General features: G+C 42.9%; 1 protein-coding gene across 1 annotated transcript in view; it reads left to right on the forward strand.

Annotated features, from left to right (window-relative positions):
• The window catches only part of LOC106561261 (collagen alpha-1(VI) chain-like), a 54,408-nt gene that overhangs the window by 14,873 nt on the left and 19,535 nt on the right, over positions 1-20,000 (forward strand). The window contains 11 exon segments of the mRNA XM_045693784.1: positions 801-863; positions 971-1,033; positions 3,097-3,150; positions 3,233-3,268; positions 3,810-3,872; positions 4,758-4,820; positions 12,211-12,273; positions 14,575-14,637; positions 14,742-14,792; positions 14,972-15,007; positions 18,078-18,140. Coding sequence (XP_045549740.1) covers positions 801-863; positions 971-1,033; positions 3,097-3,150; positions 3,233-3,268; positions 3,810-3,872; positions 4,758-4,820; positions 12,211-12,273; positions 14,575-14,637; positions 14,742-14,792; positions 14,972-15,007; positions 18,078-18,140 — 618 coding nt within the window.

The raw sequence follows: 20,000 nt of genomic DNA on the forward strand, positions 1-20,000 counted from the left end.
AAACATTTCAAGGATGATCAATGGAAACAGGATGAACCTGAGCTCAATTTCGAGTCTCATAGCAAAGGGTCTGAATACTTTTTTTTTTTAATAAATTTGCTAAAATATCTAAAAACCTGTTTTTGCTTTGTCATTATGGGGTATTGTGTGTAGATTAAGGGGGATTTGTTATTATTTGATCAATTTTAGAATAAGGCTGTAACGTAACAAAATGTGGAAAAAGTCAAGTGGTCTGAATACTTTCTGAATGCACTGTATATGTGTGTGTGTGTGTGTGTGTGTGTGTGTGTGTGTGTGTGTGTGTGTGTGTGTGTGTGTGTGTGTGTGTGTGTGTGTGTGTGTGTGTGTGTGTGTGTGTGTGTGTGTGTGTGTGTGTGTTTACAGTATGTTATTCGCAGGGGTTAGTTTATAAACATTCTGCTAACAGAGAATGTAAACACACTTATTCTGATTAAGCAGCTGGGTCCACGATACACACACACACACACACACACACACACATTTTAGCCACATGTAGTAATGGGTGTAGGGGCCACTCACTGGGTCTGTATGGTCTGGTAGATAATAAGTAGTAGAACTCTGTGATGGTGTGAAGCTCTGCTTTTTTTAATCAGGAAACCTCAAGGGCTCTAGAACACTTTGATGTTTGGGTTCTATTGTTCGGGGTGTTCTATATTCTGACTTCTGTGTTCTGTTGTTCTTATGTTCCATTGTGTTCCGTGTTCTATATTCTGACTTCTGTGTTCTATTGTCATATGTTCCATGTGTTCCGTGTTTAAAGTAGCGTGTTCTGGTTGTAGGGCTCACAGGGAGATGGAGGACCTAAGGGAGATCCTGGTTCGTACGGAACCAAAGGAGCTAAGGTACAGTAAGATGACTTCCTGTTGTACTGTTGTTACCATGGCGACGTGAGCTGGGAGACATAGTTGTTATTAACGTGATGATGTTGACAGTGTATTTTCTGTTTCAGGGAGATCAGGGGAAAGACGGAGAACCAGGACGACCCGGCAACTACGGACCGCCCGGAATCAAGGTACAGCTCTTAATATGAGCCAGTTTGCTACTGCAGGAAAATAATCCTACAGCAACAGGACATGTAAATTATTGTGGATTACAATTCATGGGCAGTTTTGTAGAGTTGATAGATTTTTCGTTATGGCAAGTAGAAGCCTTTTAATGCATGTGTGTTAGTGTGTACGTGAGTTAGTGTGTACGTGAGTTAGTGTGGATGTGAGTTAGTGTGGATGTGAGTTAGTGTGGATGTGAGTTAGTGTGGATGTGAGTTAGTGTGGATGTGAGTTAGTGTGGATGTGAGTTAGTGTGGATGTGAGTTAGTGTGTGTACATGAGTTAGTGTGTACGTGAGTTAGTGTGGATGTGAGTTAGTGTGGATGTGAGTTAGTGTGGATGTGAGTTAGTGTGTGTACATGAGTTAGTGTGTACATGAGTTAGTGTGGATGTGAGTTAGTGTGGATGTGAGTTAGTGTGGATGTGAGTTAGTGTGTGTACATGAGTTAGTGTGTACATGAGTTAGTGTGGATGTGAGTTAGTGTGGATGTGAGTTAGTGTGTGTGTAGATGAGTTAGTGTGGATGTGAGTTAGTGTGGATGTGAGTTAGTGTGGATGTGAGTTAGTGTGGATGTGAGTTAGTGTGGATGTAGATGAGTTAGTGTGGATGTGAGTTAGTGTGGATGTGAGTTAGTGTGGATGTGAGTTAGTGTGGATGTAGATGAGTAGGTGTGGATGTGAGTTAGTGTGGGTGTAGATGAGTTAGTGTGGATGTGAGTTAGTGTGGATGTGAGTTAGTGTGGATGTGAGTTAGTGTGGATGTAGATGAGTTAGTGTGGATGTGAGTTAGTGTGGATGTGAGTTAGTGTGGATGTGAGTTAGTGTGGATGTAGATGAGTTAGTGTGGATGTGAGTTAGTGTGTATGTGAGTTAGTGTGGATGTGAGTTAGTGTGGATGTGAGTTAGTGTGGATGTGAGTTAGTGTGTACATGAGTTAGTGTGGATGTGAGTTAGTGTGGATGTGAGTTAGTGTGGATGTGAGTTAGTGTGTGTACATGAGTTAGTGTGTACATGAGTTAGTGTGGATGTGAGTTAGTGTGGATGTGAGTTAGTGTGGATGTGAGTTAGTGTGTGTGTAGATGAGTTAGTGTGGATGTGAGTTAGTGTGGATGTGAGTTAGTGTGGATGTGAGTTAGTCTGGATGTAGATGAGTTAGTGTGGATGTGAGTTAGTGTGGATGTGAGTTAGTGTGGATGTAGATGAGTTAGTGTGGATGTGAGTTAGTGTGGATGTGAGTTAGTGTGGATGTAGATGAGGTAGTGTGGATGTGAGTTAGTGTGGATGTGAGTTAGTGTGGATGTAGATGAGTTAGTGTGGATGTAGATGAGTTAGTGTGGATGTGAGTTAGTGTGGATGTGAGTTAGTGTGGATGTGAGTTAGTGTGGATGTAGATGAGTTAGTGTGGATGTGAGTTAGTGTGGATGTGAGTTAGTCTGGATGTAGATGAGTTAGTGTGGATGTGAGTTAGTGTGGATGTGAGTTAGTGTGGATGTAGATGAGTTAGTGTGGATGTGAGTTAGTGTGGATGTAGATGAGTTAGTGTGGATGTGAGTTAGTGTGGATGTGAGTTAGTCTGGATGTAGATGAGTTAGTGTGGATGTGAGTTAGTGCGGATGTGAGTTAGTGTGGATGTGAGTTAGTGTGGATGTGAGTTAGTGTGGATGTAGATGAGTTAGTGTGGATATGAGTTAGTGTGGATGTGAGTTAGTGTGGATGTGAGTTAGTCTGGATGTAGATGAGTTAGTGTGGATGTGAGTTAGTGTGGATGTGAGTTAGTGTGGATGTAGATGAGTTAGTGTGGATGTGAGTTAGTGTGGATGTGAGTTAGTGTGGATGTAGATGAGTTAGTGTGGATGTGAGTTAGTGTGGATGTAGATGAGTTAGTGTGGATGTGAGTTAGTGTGGATGTGAGTTAGTGTGGATGTGAGTTAGTGTGGATGTGAGTTAGTGTGGATGTGAGTTAGTGTGGATGTGTGAGGACTACTGTGTATCAAGTCATGTGTCATGTTATCATGTTGTCTTCTGATAGGGTACACCGGGCCCAAAAGGAGCCAATGGAGACAAAGGACAGCGGGGTGATGATGTAAGTGATTCTAACTCCTGAGAATTATGGGAAGATTCTGTTTACATTGAGGTGTTGATGACATCTTTGTTGTGCGTTTCAGGGAGCACCTGGACCGGACGGCCTCCGAGGAGACAAAGTATTTACACTTTACTACACTGTGTGTGTGTGTGTGTGTGTGTGTGTGTGAGTGTGAGTGTGTGTGTGTGTGTGTGTGTGTGTGTGTGTGTGTGTGTGTGTGTGTGTGTGTGTGTGTGTGTGTGTGTGTGTGGTCTGTGTTTGGTGTGGGTGTGTGGTCTGTGTTTGGTGTGGGTGTGTGGTCTGTGTTTGGTGTGGGTGGGTGGTCTTGTGTGTGTGTGTGTGTGTGTGTGTGTGTGTGTGTGTGTGTGTGTGTGTGTGTGTGTGTGTGTGTGTGTGGTCTTGTTCTTCTGTCCTGAAATCCCCAAATGTAATAAAACAAGGAACATTCTCCCTTGTGATGACATTTCCCACTTCTTCATGAGGACAAAGGCTATTTTAAATGTAGGATTTAGGTTTAGGGTTACAATTAGTGTTAGGATTAGGATTAGGATTAATGTTAGGTTTAGGATTAGTGTTAGGTTTAGGATTAGTGTTAGGTTTAGGATTAGTGTTAGGTTTAGGATTAGTGTGTGTGTTGACTTCTGTCCATTCTCCTTCAGGGAACCCCAGGAGAGAAAGGAGAACAAGGAACCCGTGGAAACAGAGGACCAAGAGGAGATTTGGTGAGTGATGATGATGATGATGGTGGTGATGATGATGGTGGTGATGATGATGGTGGTGATGATGATGATGGTGGTGATGATGATGATGATGGTGATGGTGGTGATGGTGGTGATGATGATGATGATGGTGGTGATGATGGTGGTGATGATGATGATGATGGTGATGGTGGTGATGGTGGTGATGATGATGATGATGGTGGTGATGATGGTGGTGATGGTGATGGTGGTGATGATGATGATGATGGTGGTGGTGATGATGATGGTGATGATGGTGGTGATGATGGTGGTGGTGATGATGATGGTGATGATGGTGGTGATGATGGTGGTGGTGATGGTGGTGATGGTGGTGATGGTGGTGATGATGATGATGATGGTGGTGATGATGATGGTGGTGATGATGATGATGATGATGATGATGATGATGGTGGTGGTGATGGTGGTGGTGGTGATGATGGTGGTGATGGTGATGGTGATGGTGGTGGTGGTGGTGGTGATAGTGGTGGTGATGGTGATGGTGGTGGTGATGGTGGTGGTGGTGATGATGGTGATGGTGGTGATGGTGATGGTAGTGGTGGTGGTGGTGATAGTGGTGGTGATGGTGATGGTGGTGGTGATGGTGGTGGTGGTGATGATGGTGGTGGTGATGGTGGTGGTGATGATGGTGGTGGTGGTGATGGTGATGGTGGTGGTGATGATGATAGTGGTGGTGATGGTGGTGATGATGGTGATGATGGTGGTGATGATGATGGTGAAGGTGATGATGGTGGTGATGATGATAGTGGTGGTGATTGTGATGGTGGTGGTGGTGATGGTGGTGAAGGTGATGATGGTGGTGATGATGATGGTGAAGGTGGGTGTGTTGATGGATGTCTTCTGTCCCTTCAGGGTGACCCAGGACCTCGAGGAGATCAAGGCAGAGAGGGTTCATCTGGAGCCAATGGAGAGCCTGTACGTACCCGAGTTCTGGACCTCTGATATTACACAACGTTTACAACTCTTCATCAAGCAATTATACTTGTTACCCTTCATACCAGCATTCAATCATCAATAGTATTTAGTATCTCATATTTTAATTAGATCCCCATTAGATAAAGCAGCTACTAATTAGATCCCCCATTAGATAAAGCAGCTACTAATTAGATCCCCATTAGATAAAGCAGCAGCTACTAATTAGATCCCCATTAGATAAAGCAGCTACTAATTAGATCCCCATTAGATAAAGCAGCTACTAATTAGATCCCCATTAGATAAAGCAGCTACTAATTAGATCCCCCATTAGATAAAGCAGCTACTAATTAGATCCCCATTAGATAAAGCAGCAGCTACTAATTAGATCCCCCATTAGATAAAGCAGCTACTAATTAGATCCCCCATTAGATAAAGCAGCTACTAATTAGATCCCCATTAGATAAAGCAGCAGCTACTAATTAGATCCCCATTAGATAAAGCAGCTACTAATTAGATCCCCATTAGATAAAGCAGCTACTAATTAGATCCCCATTAGATAAAGCAGCTACTAATTAGATCCCCATTAGATAAAGCAGCAGCTACTAATTAGATCCCCATTAGATAAAGCAGCAGCTACTAATTAGATCCCCATTAGATAAAGCAGCTACTAATTAGATCCCCATTAGATAAAGCAGCTACTAATTAGATCCCCCATTAGATAAAGCAGCTACTAATTAGATCCCCCATTAGATAAAGCAGCAGCTACTAATTAGATCCCCATTAGATAAAGCAGCAGCTACTAATTAGATCCGCCATTAGATAAAGCAGCTACTAATTAGATCCCCATTAGATAAAGCAGCAGCTACTAATTAGATCCCCATTAGATAAAGCAGCTACTAATTAGATCCCCCATTAGATAAAGCAGCTACTAATTAGATCCCCATTAGATAAAGCAGCTACTAATTAGATCCCCATTAGATAAAGCAGCAGCTACTAATTAGATCCCCCATTAGATAAAGCAGCTACTAATTAGATCCCCATTAGATAAAGCAGCTACTAATTAGATCCCCATTAGATAAAGCAGCAGCTACTAATTAGATCCCCATTAGATAAAGCAGCTACTAATTAGATCCCCATTAGATAAAGCAGCTACTAATTAGATCCCCCATTAGATAAAGCAGCTACTAATTAGATCCCCCATTAGATAAAGCAGCAGCTACTAATTAGATCCCCATTAGATAAAGCAGCAGCTACTAATTAGATCCCCATTAGATAAAGCAGCAGCTACTAATTAGATCCCCATTAGATAAAGCAGCTACTAATTAGATCCCCCATTAGATAAAGCAGCTACTAATTAGATCCCCCATTAGATAAAGCAGCAGCTACTAATTAGATCCCCATTAGATAAAGCAGCAGCTACTAATTAGATCCGCCATTAGATAAAGCAGCTACTAATTAGATCCCCATTAGATAAAGCAGCAGCTACTAATTAGATCCCCATTAGATAAAGCAGCTACTAATTAGATCCCCCCATTAGATAAAGCAGCTACTAATTAGATCCCCATTAGATAAAGCAGCTACTAATTAGATCCCCATTAGATAAAGCAGCTACTAATTAGATCCCCATTAGATAAAGCAGCTACTAATTAGATCCCCATTAGATAAAGCAGCTACTAATTAGATCCCCCATTAGATAAAGCAGCTACTAATTAGATCCCCATTAGATAAAGCAGCTACTAATTAGATCCCCCATTAGATAAAGCAGCTACTAATTAGATCCCCATTAGATAAAGCAGCTACTAATTAGATCCCCCATTAGATAAAGCAGCTACTAATTAGATCCCCATTAGATAAAGCAGCTACTAATTAGATCCCCCATTAGATAAAGCAGCTACTAATTAGATCCCCATTAGATAAAGCAGCTACTAATTAGATCCCCATTAGATAAAGCAGCTACTAATTAGATCCCCATTAGATAAAGCAGCTACTAATTAGATCCCCCATTAGATAAAGCAGCTACTAATTAGATCCCCATTAGATAAAGCAGCTACTAATTAGATCCCCATTAGATAAAGCAGCAGCTACTAATTAGATCCCCATTAGATAAAGCAGCAGCTACTAATTAGATCCCCATTAGATAAAGCAGCAGCTACTAATTAGATCCCCATTAGATAAAGCAGCAGCTACTAATTAGATCCCCATTAGATAAAGCAGCTACTAATTAGATCCCCCATTAGATAAAGCAGCAGCTACTAATTAGATCCCCCATTAGATAAAGCAGCAGCTATTCTTCCTGGGATCAATACTATAGTAACTAACTAGGCTAACGCTAGGGCCATACGGTCAGATTTAAGTTGCATACGCACAAAGGCAGACATGTTGAAAAATCACTTTTCGATTTAGGGACCTTACAGATAGTTGTATTTGTTGGGTACGGCGATGAGGTGAGATTTTAAATTTAAGCTGTAGCACAACAACATGTGGAAAAAGTCCAGGGGTGTGAATACTTTCTGAAGGCCCTGTATGTTGAAGAGGGTGGGCCTCAAGGTGCATCCTTGTCTCACCCCCTGGCCCTGAGGAAAGAAATGTGGGTGTTTATTTGCAGACTTGTTGTTTGTGTACATTGATTTTAATATTGTCAAATGTTTTTCCCCCAACACCACTTTCCTTCTATTTTTATAGCAGACCCTAGTGCCAAATTGAGTCGAAAGCTTTTTTTTTAAATCAACAAAGCATGAGAAGACTTTGTTTGTTTTGGTTTGTTTGTCAATAAGGGTGTGCAGGGTGTATATTACGTGGTCTGTCGTACGGTATTTTGGTAAGAAGCCAAATTTACATTTGCTCAGGTCATTGTTTTCACTGAGGAAATGTTGGAGTCTGCTGTTGATGATACTACAGAGGACTTGTCTGGGTTTGCTGTTGACACACATTCCTGAGTAATTATTGTGATCAAATTTGTCTCCACTTTTGTGGATTGGGGTGGACAGACCTTAGTTCCACATATTGGGGAAGATGCCAGAGCTGAGGATAATCTTGAAGAGTTTAAGAATAGCCAATTGTATTTTGTGGTATGTATATTTTATAATTTAGTTTAGTATAACGTCAACACCTCAGGCCTTTTGGGGTTGGAGGGTTTGTACACTACATGACCAAAAGTATGTGGACACCTGCTTGTCCAACATCTCATTCCAAAATCATGAGTATTAATATGGAGTTGGTCTCCCCCCCTTTGCTGCTATAACAGTTTCCACTCTTCTGGGAAGGCTTTCCACTAGATGTTGGAACATTGCTGCTATAACAGCCTCCACTCTTCTGGGAAGGCTTTCCACTAGATGTTGGAACATTGCTGCTATAACAGCCTCCTCTCTTCTGGGAAGGCTTTCCACTAGATGTAGGAACATTGCTGCTATAACAGCCTCCACTCTTCTGGGAAGGCTTTCCACTAGATGTTGGAACATTGCTGCTATAACAGCCTCCACTCTTCTGGGAAGGCTTTCCACTAGATGTTGCTACATTGCTGCGGGGACTTGCTTCCATTCAGTCACAAGAGCATTAGTGAGGTCGGGCACTGATGTTGGATGATTAGGCCTGGTTCGCAGTCGACGTTCCAATGCATCACAAAGGTGTTTGATGGAGTTGAGGTCAGGGTTCTGTGCAGGCCAGTCAAGTTCTTCCATACCGATCTCGACAAACCAGTTCTGTATGGACCTCGCTTTTGCATAGGGGCATTGTCATGCTGAAACAGGAAAGGGCCTTCCCCAAACTGTTGTCACAGAGTTGGAAGTACAGAATCATCTAGAATGTCATTGTATGTCGTAGTGTTAAGATTTCCCTTCACTGGAACTAAGGGGCCTGAACCATGAAAAACAGCCTCAGACTATTATTCCTCCTCCACCAAACTTTACAGTTGGCACTATGCATTAGGGCAGGTAGCGTTCTCTTGGCATTGCTAAACCCAGATTCATCCTTTGGACTGCCAGACAGTGAAGTGTGATTCATCACTCCAGAGAACGTGTTTCCACTGCTCCAGAGTCCAATGGCAGCGAGCTTTACACCACTCCAGCTGACGCTTGGGATTGCGCACGGTGATCTTAGGCTTGTGTGCGGCTGCTCCCAAAGAACAGTTCTTGTGTTGACGTTGCTTCCAGAGATCCTACTCCGCGTCTCACAAAGAAATGGCGGTTGGAACCAAAACTCTAAAATTTGGACCGTGAAGCATGGAGGAAGGAGGTGTGATGGTGTGGGGGTGCTTTGCTGGTGACACTGTCAGTGATTTCTTTAGAATTCAAGGCACACTTAACCAGCATGGCTACCACAGCACTCTGCAGCGACATGCCATCCCATCTGGTTTGTGCTTAGTGGGTGTATAATTTGTTTTTCAACAGGACAATGACCCAACACCCCTCCAGGCTGTGTAAGGGCTGTTTGATCAAGAAGGAGAGTGATGGAGTGCTGCATCAGATGACCTGGCCTCCACAATCACCTGACCTCAACCCAATTGAGATGGTTTGGGATGAGTTGGACAGCAGAGTGAAGGAAAAGCAGCCAACAAGTGCTCAGCATATGTGGGAACTCCTTCAAGAGTGTTGGAAAAGCATTCCAGGTGAAGCTGGTTTTGAGAATGCCAAGAGTGTGCAAAGCTGTCATCAAAGCAAAGGATGGCTATGTTGAAGAATCTAAAATATAAAACACTTTTTTGGTTACTACATGATTCCATTTGTGTTATTTCATAGTTTTTTTACAATGTAGAAAATAGTAAAAATAAAGAAAAACCCTTGAATGAGCTGCAGCTTTCAAGAAGCGGGACTTCTTGAACTTCCATCAAACAGGCAGAGTGTCAATACAGGACTAAGATCGAATCATACTACACCGGCTCCAACGCTCGTCGGATGTGGCAGGGCCTGCAAACTATTACGGACAACAAAGGGAAGCACAGCCGCGAGCTGCCCAGTGACATGAGCCTACTAGACGAGCTACATGACTTCTATGCTCGCCTCCAGGCAATCAACACTGAAATATGCATGAGAGCACCAGCTGTTCTGGACGGCTGTGTGATCAAGCTCTCTATAGCCGATGTGAGTACGACCTTTAAACAGGTCAACATTGACAAGGCCGCAGGGCCAGATGGATGTACTCCGAGCATGCGCTGACAAACTGGCAAGTGTCTTCACTGACATGTTCAACCTGTCCCTGACCAAGTCTGTAATACCAACATGTTTCAAAAACACCAAGGTAACCTGCCTAATTGAATACTGACCCGTAAGACTCACGTCTGTAGCCATGAAGTGCTTTGAAATCTGGTCATGGCTCACATAAACACCATTATCCCAGAAACCCTAGACCCACTCCAATTTGCATACTCTCCTAACAGTTCCACAATCTCAATTGCATTCCACACTGCCATTTCCCACCTGGACAAAAGGAACACCTACGTAAGAATGCTATTCATTGACTACAGCTCAGCGTTCAACACCATTTTGCCCTCAAAGCTCATCACTAAGCTAAGGACCCTGGGACTAAACACCTCCCTCTGCAACTGGATCCTGGACTTCCTGACAGGCCGCCCCCAGGTGGTAAGGGTAGGTAACAACACATCTGCCACGATGATCCTCAACACAGGGGCCCCTCAGGGGTGCGGGCTCAGTCCCCTCCTGTACTCCCTGTTCACCCATGACTGCATGCCCAAGCATGACTCCAACACCATCATTAAGTTTGCTGACGACACAACAGTGGTAGGCCTGATCGCCGACAATGATGAGACAGCCTATAGGGAGCAGGTCAGGGACCTCGCAGTGTGGTGCCAGGACAACAACCTCTCCCTCAACGTGATCAAGACAAAAGATGATGATCGTGGACTACAGGAAAAAGAGGACTGAGCACGCCCCCATTCTCATCGACGGGGCTGCAGTGGAGCAGGTTGAGAGCTTCAAGTTCCTTGGTGTCCACATCACCAATGAACTAACATGGTCCAAACACACCAAGACAGTCGTGAAGAGAACACGATAAAGCCTATTCCCCCTCAACAGACAAAAGATTTGGCATGAGTCCTCAGATCCTCAAAAAGTTCTACAGCTGCACCATCGAGAGCATCCTGACTGGTTGCATCACTGCCTGGAATGGCAACTACTCAGCCTCCAACCACAAGGCACTACAAAGGGTAGTGCGTACGGCCCAGTACATCTGGGGCCAAGCTTCCTGCCATCCAGGACCTCTACACCAGGTGGTGTCAGAGGAAGGCCCAAAAAATAGCCAGACTCCAGCCACCCCAGTCATAGACTGTTCTCTCTGCTACCGCACGGAAAGCGGTACCGGAGCGCTAAGTCTAGGTCCAAAAGGCTTCTAAACAGCTTCTACCCCCAAGCCATAAAACTCCTGAACAGCTAATCAATTGGCCACCCAGACAATTTGCATTGACAACCATCACCACCCAATCCCCATTTTTCCACTGCTGCTACTCTCTGTTTATTATCTATGCATAGTCACTTTACTTCTACCTACATGTACATATTACCTCAACTACCTTGACAAACTGGTGCCCCCACACATTGACTCTGTACCACCTGTATATAGCCCCCGATATTGTTATTTTACTGTTGCTCTTCAATTATTTATTTTTATATATATATAAATATATGTATATATATATATATATTTTTTTTTTTCTTTTTTTACTTCAGTTTATTTAGTAAATACTTTCTTAACACTGATTTTCCTTAACTGCATTGTTGGTTCAGGGCTTGTCAGTAAGCATTTCACAGTTGAATTTGGCGCATGTGACAAAATACAATGTGATTTGATGTGTAGGCCAGTCATCAAAAAATCTAAATGTCCATTTTAAATTCGGGCTGTAACACAACAACATGTGGAATAAGTCAAGGGGTGTGAATACTTTCTGAATGCACTGTATGCATTACTCTGACCATTATTATCAAGGCTGTGGCCAACGATAGTGAACGACTTGACAAAAGTGATCCGCTCGAACGCGCCCACTGCTTCCTACTTCCTGCCTACACTGTTTCTGCATCCTACTTCCTGTCTACACTGTTTCTGCATCCTACTTCCTGTCTACACTGTTTCTGCTTCCTATTTCTTGTCTACACTGTTTCTGCATCCTACTTCCTGTCTACACTGTTTCTGCTTCCTACTTCCTGTCTACACTGTTTCTGCTTCCTACTTCCTGTCTACACTGTTTCTGCTTCCTACTTCCTGTCTACACTGTTTCTGCTTCCTACTTCCTGTCTACACTGTTTCTGCTTCCTACACTGTTACATTATTAAATTATGTTATAATTATAAACTTCTACGACTGTGTCTTAGGGCGAGCCGTGTGTGTGTGCGTGTGTGCGTGTGTGTGTGTTATAAGTCTAACAGTTTTGTTGTGTGTGTTTCAGGGTGACATCGGCAAGGCGGGGTCTCCAGGATACAGAGGAGATGAGGGCGCCCCCGGACCAGAGGTTGGTCAACTAGTCAATCAATTTGTTTATCAATTCTGTCATCTAGTGAACACATGTATTTATCTCACACACATGAATGACTAAGCTGGGAGTCTTATCACACATGAATCACTAAGCTGGGAGTCTTATCACACATGAATCACTAAGCTGGGAGTCTTATCACACATGAAACACTAAGCTGGGAGTCTTATCACACGTGAATCACTAAGCTGGGAGTCTTATCACACATGAATCACTAAGCTGGGAGTCTTATCACACATGAATCACTAAGCTGGGAGTCTTATCACACATGAATCACTAAGCTGGGAGTCTTATCACACATGAATCACTAAGCTGGGAGTCTTATCACACATGAATTACTAAGCTGGGAGTCTTATCACACGTGCATCGCTAAGCTCTTACATCTAGACGTTCCGCTAGCGGAACACCTGCTCCAATATCCAATGATAGGGCGTGGCGCGAATTACAAATTCCTCAAAAATCCCCAAACTTCCATTTTTCAAACATATGACTATTTTACACCATTTTAAAGACAAGACTCTCCTTTATCTAACCACACTGTCCGATTTCAAAAAGGCTTTACAGCGAAAGCAAAACATTAGATTATGTCAGCAGAGTACCCAGCCAGAAATAATCAGACACCCATTTTTCAAGCTAGCATATAATGTCACAAAAAACAAAACCACAGCTAAATACAGCACTAACCTTTGATGATCTTCATCAGATGACACTCCTAGGACATTATGTTATACAATACATGCATGTTTTGTTCAATCAAGTTCATATTTATATAAAAAACAGCTTTTTACATTAGCATGTGACGTTTCAGAACTAGCATTCCCACCGAACACTTCCGGTGAATTTACTAAATTACTCACGATAAACGTTCACAAAAAACATAACAATTATTTTAAGAATTATAGATACAGAACTCCTTTATGCAATCGCGGTGTCCGATTTTAAAATAGCTTTTCGGTGAAAGCACATTTTGCAATATTCTGTGTAGATAGCCTGGCCATCATGGCTAGCTATTTTGACACCCACCAAGTTTAGCCCTCACCAAACTCAGATTTACTATAATAAAAATTGGATTACCTTTGCTGTTCTTCGTCAGAATGCACTCCCGGGACTTCTACTTCAATAACAAATGTTGGTTTGGTTCCAAATAATCCATAGTTATATCCAAATAGCGGCGTTTTGTTGTGCGTTCAAGACACTATCCGAAGGGTGACGAAGGGTTACGCGCCCGACGCGTTTCATGACAAAAAATTTGAAAATATTCCATTACCGTACTTCGAAGCATGTCAAACGGCTGTTTAAAATCAATTTTTATGTTATTTTTCTCGTAAAAAAGCAATAATATTCCAACCGGGAGTCGTTGTTTTCGTTCAAAGACGAAAGAATAAAAACATGGTGTCGCCTCGTGCACGCACCTCAGTCTCATTGTTCTCAGATCGACCACTATCCAAATGCGCTACTGTTTTTCAGCCAGGGGCTCCAAAGGTATCATTCACCGTTTTGCCGCCTTCTGAGAGCCTATGGGAACCGTAGGAAGTTACAGCAGAGATCCTCAGTTTTCAATAAAGAGAGTGTAGAAGGCCAAGAAATGGTCAGGGAGGGCACTTCCTGTAAGGAATCTCTCAGGTTTTGACCTGCCATTTGAGTTCTGTTATACTCACAGACACCATTCAAACAGTTTTAGAAACTTTGGAGTGTTTTCTATCCAAAGCTAATAATTATATGCATATTCTAGTTTCTGGGCAGGAGTAATAATCAGATTAAATCGGGTACGTTTTTTATCCGGCCGTGAAAATACTGCCCCCTATCCATAACAGGCTAAGCTGGGAGTCTTATCACACATTAATCACTAAGCTGGGAGTCTTATCACACATGAATCACTAAGCTGGGAGTCTTTCAAGTTTTGTCATCTTATTTTCCAACCTGCCGTCCCCCAGGTGGATATTTTGATATTGATAAAAGTTTCTGGCTAAATGATGTCAAAGGTCAGGTGGTCAGGAAGTCTTCCTCCATTAACATCTGAACTTCATTTCTCATGTTCCCACTCTGATTTCCTATCTGTCTAAACTACATTTCCCATCTCTTTCTTATCTAAACTACCTTTCCCATCTCTCTCTTATCTAAACTACATTTCCCATCTCTCTCTTATCTAAACTACATTTCCCATCTATCTCTTATCTAACCTACATTTCCCATCTCTCTCTTATCTAAACTACATTTCCCATCTCTCTCTTATCTAAATTACCTTTCCCATCTCTCTCTTATCTAAACTACGTTTCCCAGGGCCCCAAGGGACCAAGAGGAATCAAAGGAGCTCCTGGAGACAGAGGCCAGATCGGAAGCAGGGTGAGAGGGCGAGAGAGAGAGAGAACATTTGGGGAGGAGGGGAAATGAAATTTAAAATTAAGAACAAGGGATGGCTGAAGTGTTCTGTCTATTTCTGCTTCAGGGGAGAAGATGGGGCACCAGGAAATGGAACTGAAGGTTGCCACGGTTTCCAGGTACAGTTGTGTTACGTCTGAGGTATTGTTGTTTGGGTTCATGGTAGTGTGTGTGTGTGTGTGTGTGTGTGTGTGTGTGTGTGTGTGTGTGTGTGTGTGTGTGTGTGTGTGTGTGTGTGTGTGTGTGTGTGTGTGTGTGTCTTGTCTGCCGTCTCTCACACATTCCTCTCCTCTCTCAGGGTTACCCCGGCCCACGAGGTAGCATTGGAGAGCCGGTGAGTTCACCTTTCACCTATAACCTCTCACCTCAGAATCAGCCCCAAGGCAGTCTCCCCTCACTATATCACTCTATCATAGTATTGTAGAGAGTTAGGACGATATCCTAGCCAGACCTCCAACCTGGCTCTCGCTGGGTCAGTGGCAAGCACTCTATCTCCCAAGAGACTGAACTTTGGAAGCAGCATACCACCCTGCATCCCACTGCTGCCTTGCCTCTGAAGCTAAGCAGGGTCGGACCAGATGCTGCTAGAAGTGGTGTTGGAAGGCCAGTAGGTTTAAATAGTAATGCCCCAGGGCAGCGATTGGGGACATTGCCCTGTGTAGGGTGCCGTCTTTCAGATGGGACGTTAAACAGGTGTCCTGACTCTCTGTGGTCACTAAAGATCCCCATGGTACTTATTGTAATAGTAGGGGTGTTAACCCCTGGTGTCCTGGCTAAATTCCCAATCTGGCCCCTCATACCATCACGGTCACCTAATCATCCCCAGTTTCCAATTGGCTCATTCATCCCACCTCCTCCTCTCCCCTGTAACTATTCTCCAGGTCGTTTGCTGTAAATGAGAACGGGACCTGGTTAAATACGGGTGAAATAAATCAATCTGTACAGAACAAAGGGTCACTACACTATACTACTGTCCAGTCAGCATGTTAAGAACCCTAAACACAGGAAACACTACTACCCTGGTATATGATGTATAAAACAGTCCTATATAAACACAGTAGTCCTACAGTACATTAACAGTACCGTAGTACCAGGATGTATAACAGCAGTCCTACAGTACATTAACAGTACCGTAGTACCAGGATGTATAACAGCAGTCCTACAGTACATTAACAGTACCGTAGTACCAGGATGTATTACAGTAGTCCTATATAAACACAGTACCGTAGTACCAGGATGTATAACAGCAGTCCTACAGTACATTAACAGTACCGTAGTACCAGGATGTATTACAGTAGTCCTATATAAACACAGTACCGTAGTACCAGGATGTATAACAGCAGTCCTACAGTACATTAACAGTACCGTAGTACCAGGATGTATTACAGTAGTCCTATATAAACACAGTACCGTAGTACCAGGATGTATAACAGCAGTCCTACAGTACATTAACAGTACCGTAGTACCAGGATGTATTACAGTAGTCCTATATAAACACAGTACCGTAGTACCAGGATGTATAACAGCAGTCCTACAGTACATTAACAGTACCGTAGTACCAGGATGTATTACAGTAGTCCTATATAAACACAGTACCGTAGTACCAGGATGTATAACAGCAGTCCTACAGTACATTAACAGTACCGTAGTACCAGGATGTATTACAGTAGTCCTATATAAACACAGTACCGTAGTACCAGGATGTATAACAGTAGTCCTACAGTACATTAACAGTACCGTAGTACCAGGATGTATTACAGTAGTCCTATATAAACACAGTACCGTAGTACCAGGATGTATAACAGCAGTCCTACAGTACATTAACAGTACCGTAGTACCAGGATGTATTACAGTAGTCCTATATAAACACAGTACCGTAGTACCAGGATGTATAACAGCAGTCCTACAGTACATTAACAGTACCGTAGTACCAGGATGTATTACAGTAGTCCTATATAAACACAGTACCGTAGTACCAGGATGTATAACAGCAGTCCTACAGTACATTAACAGTACCGTAGTACCAGGATGTATTACAGTAGTCCTATATAAACACAGTACCGTAGTACCAGGATGTATAACAGCAGTCCTACAGTACATTAACAGTACCGTAGTACCAGGATGTATTACAGTAGTCCTATATAAACACAGTATCGTAGTACCAGGATGTATAACAGCAGTCCTACAGTACATTAACAGTACCGTAGTACCAGGATGTATTACAGTAGTCCTATATAAACACAGTACCGTAGTACCAGGATGTATAACAGCAGTCCTACAGTACATTAACAGTACCGTAGTACCAGGATGTATTACAGTAGTCCTATATAAACACAGTACCGTAGTACCAGGATGTATAACAGCAGTCCTACAGTACATTAACAGTACCGTAGTACCAGGATGTATTACAGTAGTCCTATATAAACACAGTACCGTAGTACCAGGATGTATAACAGTAGTCCTACAGTACATTAACAGTACCGTAGTACCAGGATGTTATACTGAAATATAATAATTAATTATGCCAGGATTGGATCCTATTCAACTAAACGCCAGGTGAATTGAGAAGAGATTACTCAGCACTTTAGATGTGGAAAACATGGCAGGCTTAAAACACCGTGATGTTTCCATTTTTGAAGTTTAGAGTTTTAACCTCAAATCAGTCATGATGACTAGTGTTACTGTAACTGTTTCCCAGACTGAATGACTTTTAGAGTAGATGTATTTATCTGGGTTCATCTGGGTTTTAGAGTAGATGTATTCATCTGGGTTTATCTGGGTTTATCTGGGTTTTAGAGTAGATGTATTCATCTGGGTTTATCTGGGTTCATCTGGGTTTTAGAGTAGATGTATTCATCTGGGTTTATCTGGGTTTTAGAGTAGATGTATTCATCTGGGTTTATCTGGGTTTATCTGGGTTTTAGAGTAGATGTATTCATCTGGGTTTATCTGGCTTTATCTGGGTTTTAGAGTAGATGTATTCATCTGGGTTTATCTGGGTTTATCTGGGTTTTAGAGTAGATGTATTCATCTGGGTTTATCTGGGTTCATCTGGGTTTATCTGAGTTTTAGAGTAGATGTATTTATCTGGGTGTTAGAGTAGATGTATTCACCTGGGTTTATCTGGGTTTATCTGGGTGTTAGAGTAGATGTATTTATCTGGGTTTGGTGAGAAACAAACGTCAAGCCAAGGTTGTTTCCCAAATGGCACCCTGTGTAGTATACAGCATTTGACCTGGCCTATAGCATGACTATACAGGGAATAGAGTGCCATTTGACATACAGTCCTTCTTTATCTGAGACTTGACGATTGGCCAGTTGTATTTGGTCTGGTTGGCCAAATGTCTGATTCATGAAGAGATTTCCATGACAACTGTCTCTGACCCCTGACCTGTGACCTTCAGGGCGGGAAGGGAACCCCGGGACCCAAAGGAGATGATGGAGAGCCTGGAAACCCCGGCCTGGACGTGAGTCACACCCTCTCTATCTGTCTCTTTATCCCTCTCTATCAGTCTCTTTATCCCTCTCTATCAGTCTCTTTCTCCCTCTCTATCTGTCTCTTTATCCCTCTCTCTTTCTCCCTCTCTATCAGTCTCTTTCTCCCTCTCTATCAGTCTCTTTCTCCCTCTCTATCAGTCTCTTTCTCCCTCTCTATCAGTCTCTTTCTCCCTCTCTATCTGTCTCTTTCTCCCTCTCTATCAGTCTCTTTCTCCCTCTCTATCAGTCTCTTTCTCCCTCTCTATCAGTCTCTTTCTCCCTCTCTATCTATCTCTTTCTCCCTCTCTATCAGTCTCTTTCTCCCTCTCTATCAGTCTCTTTCTCCCTCTCTATCAGTCTCTTTCTCCCTCTCTATCAGTCTCTTTCTCCCTCTCTATCAGTCTCTTTCTCCCTCTCTATCAGTCTCTTTCTCCCTCTCTATCAGTCTCTTTCTCCCTCTCTATCTGTCTCTTTCTCCCTCTCTATCAGTCTCTTTCTCCCTCTCTATCAGTCTCTTTATCCCTCTCTATCAGTCTCTTTCTCCCTCTCTATCAGTCTCTTTATCCCTCTCTATCAGTCTCTTTCTCCCTCTCTATCAGTCTCTTTCTCCCTCTCTATCAGTCTCTTTCTCCCTCTCTATCAGTCTCTTTCTCCCTCTCTATCTGTCTCTTTCTCCCTCTCTATCAGTCTCTTTCTCCCTCTCTATCAGTCTCTTTATCCCTCTCTATCAGTCTCTTTCTCCCTCTCTATCAGTCTCTTTATCCCTCTCTATCAGTCTCTTTATCCCTCTCTATCAGTCTCTTTATCCCTCTCTATCAGTCTCTTTCTCCCTCTCTATCAGTCTCTTTCTCCCTCTCTATCAGTCTCTTTCTCCCTCTCTCTTTCTCCCTCTCTATCAGTCTCTTTATCCCTCTCTATCAGTCTCTTTCTCCCTCTCTATCAGTCTCTTTATCCCTCTCTATCAGTCTCTTTCTCCCTCTCTATCAGTCTCTTTATCCCTCTCTATCAGTCTCTTTCTCCCTCTCTATCAGTCTCTTTATCCCTCTCTATCAGTCTCTTTCTCCCTCTCTATCAGTCTCTTTCTCCCTCTCTATCAGTCTCTTTCTCCCTCTCTATCAGTCTCTTTCTCCCTCTCTCTTTCTCCCTCTCTATCAGTCTCTTTATCCCTCTCTATCAGTCTCTTTCTCCCTCTCTATCAGTCTCTTTCTCCCTCTCTATCAGTCTCTTTCTCCCTCTCTCTTTCTCCCTCTCTATCAGTCTCTTTATCCCTCTCTATCAGTCTCTTTCTCCCTCTCTATCAGTCTCTTTCTCCCTCTCTATCTGTCTCTTTCTCCCTCTCTATCAGTCTCTTTCTCCCTCTCTATCAGTCTCTTTATCCCTCTCTCTTTATCCCTCTCTATCAGTCTCTTTCTCCCTCTCTATCAGTCTCTTTCTCCCTCTCTATCAGTCTCTTTCTCCCTCTCTATCAGTCTCTTTCTCCCTCTCTATCAGTCTCTTTATCCCTCTCTATCTGTCTCTTTATCCCTCTCTATCAGTCTCTTTATCCCTCTCTATCAGTCTCTTTCTCCCTCTCTATCAGTCTCTTTCTCCCTCTCTATCAGTCTCTTTCTCCCTCTCTATCAGTCTCTTTCTCCCTCTCTCTTTCTCCCTCTCTATCAGTCTCTTTATCCCTCTCTATCAGTCTCTTTCTCCCTCTCTATCAGTCTCTTTCTCCCTCTCTATCAGTCTCTTTCTCCCTCTCTCTTTCTCCCTCTCTATCAGTCTCTTTATCCCTCTCTATCAGTCTCTTTCTCCCTCTCTATCAGTCTCTTTCTCCCTCTCTATCTGTCTCTTTCTCCCTCTCTATCAGT

The sequence above is a fragment of the Salmo salar genome, chromosome ssa14 (assembly GCF_905237065.1).
Source record: "Salmo salar chromosome ssa14, Ssal_v3.1, whole genome shotgun sequence".
Classification (NCBI taxonomy): domain Eukaryota; kingdom Metazoa; phylum Chordata; class Actinopteri; order Salmoniformes; family Salmonidae; genus Salmo; species Salmo salar.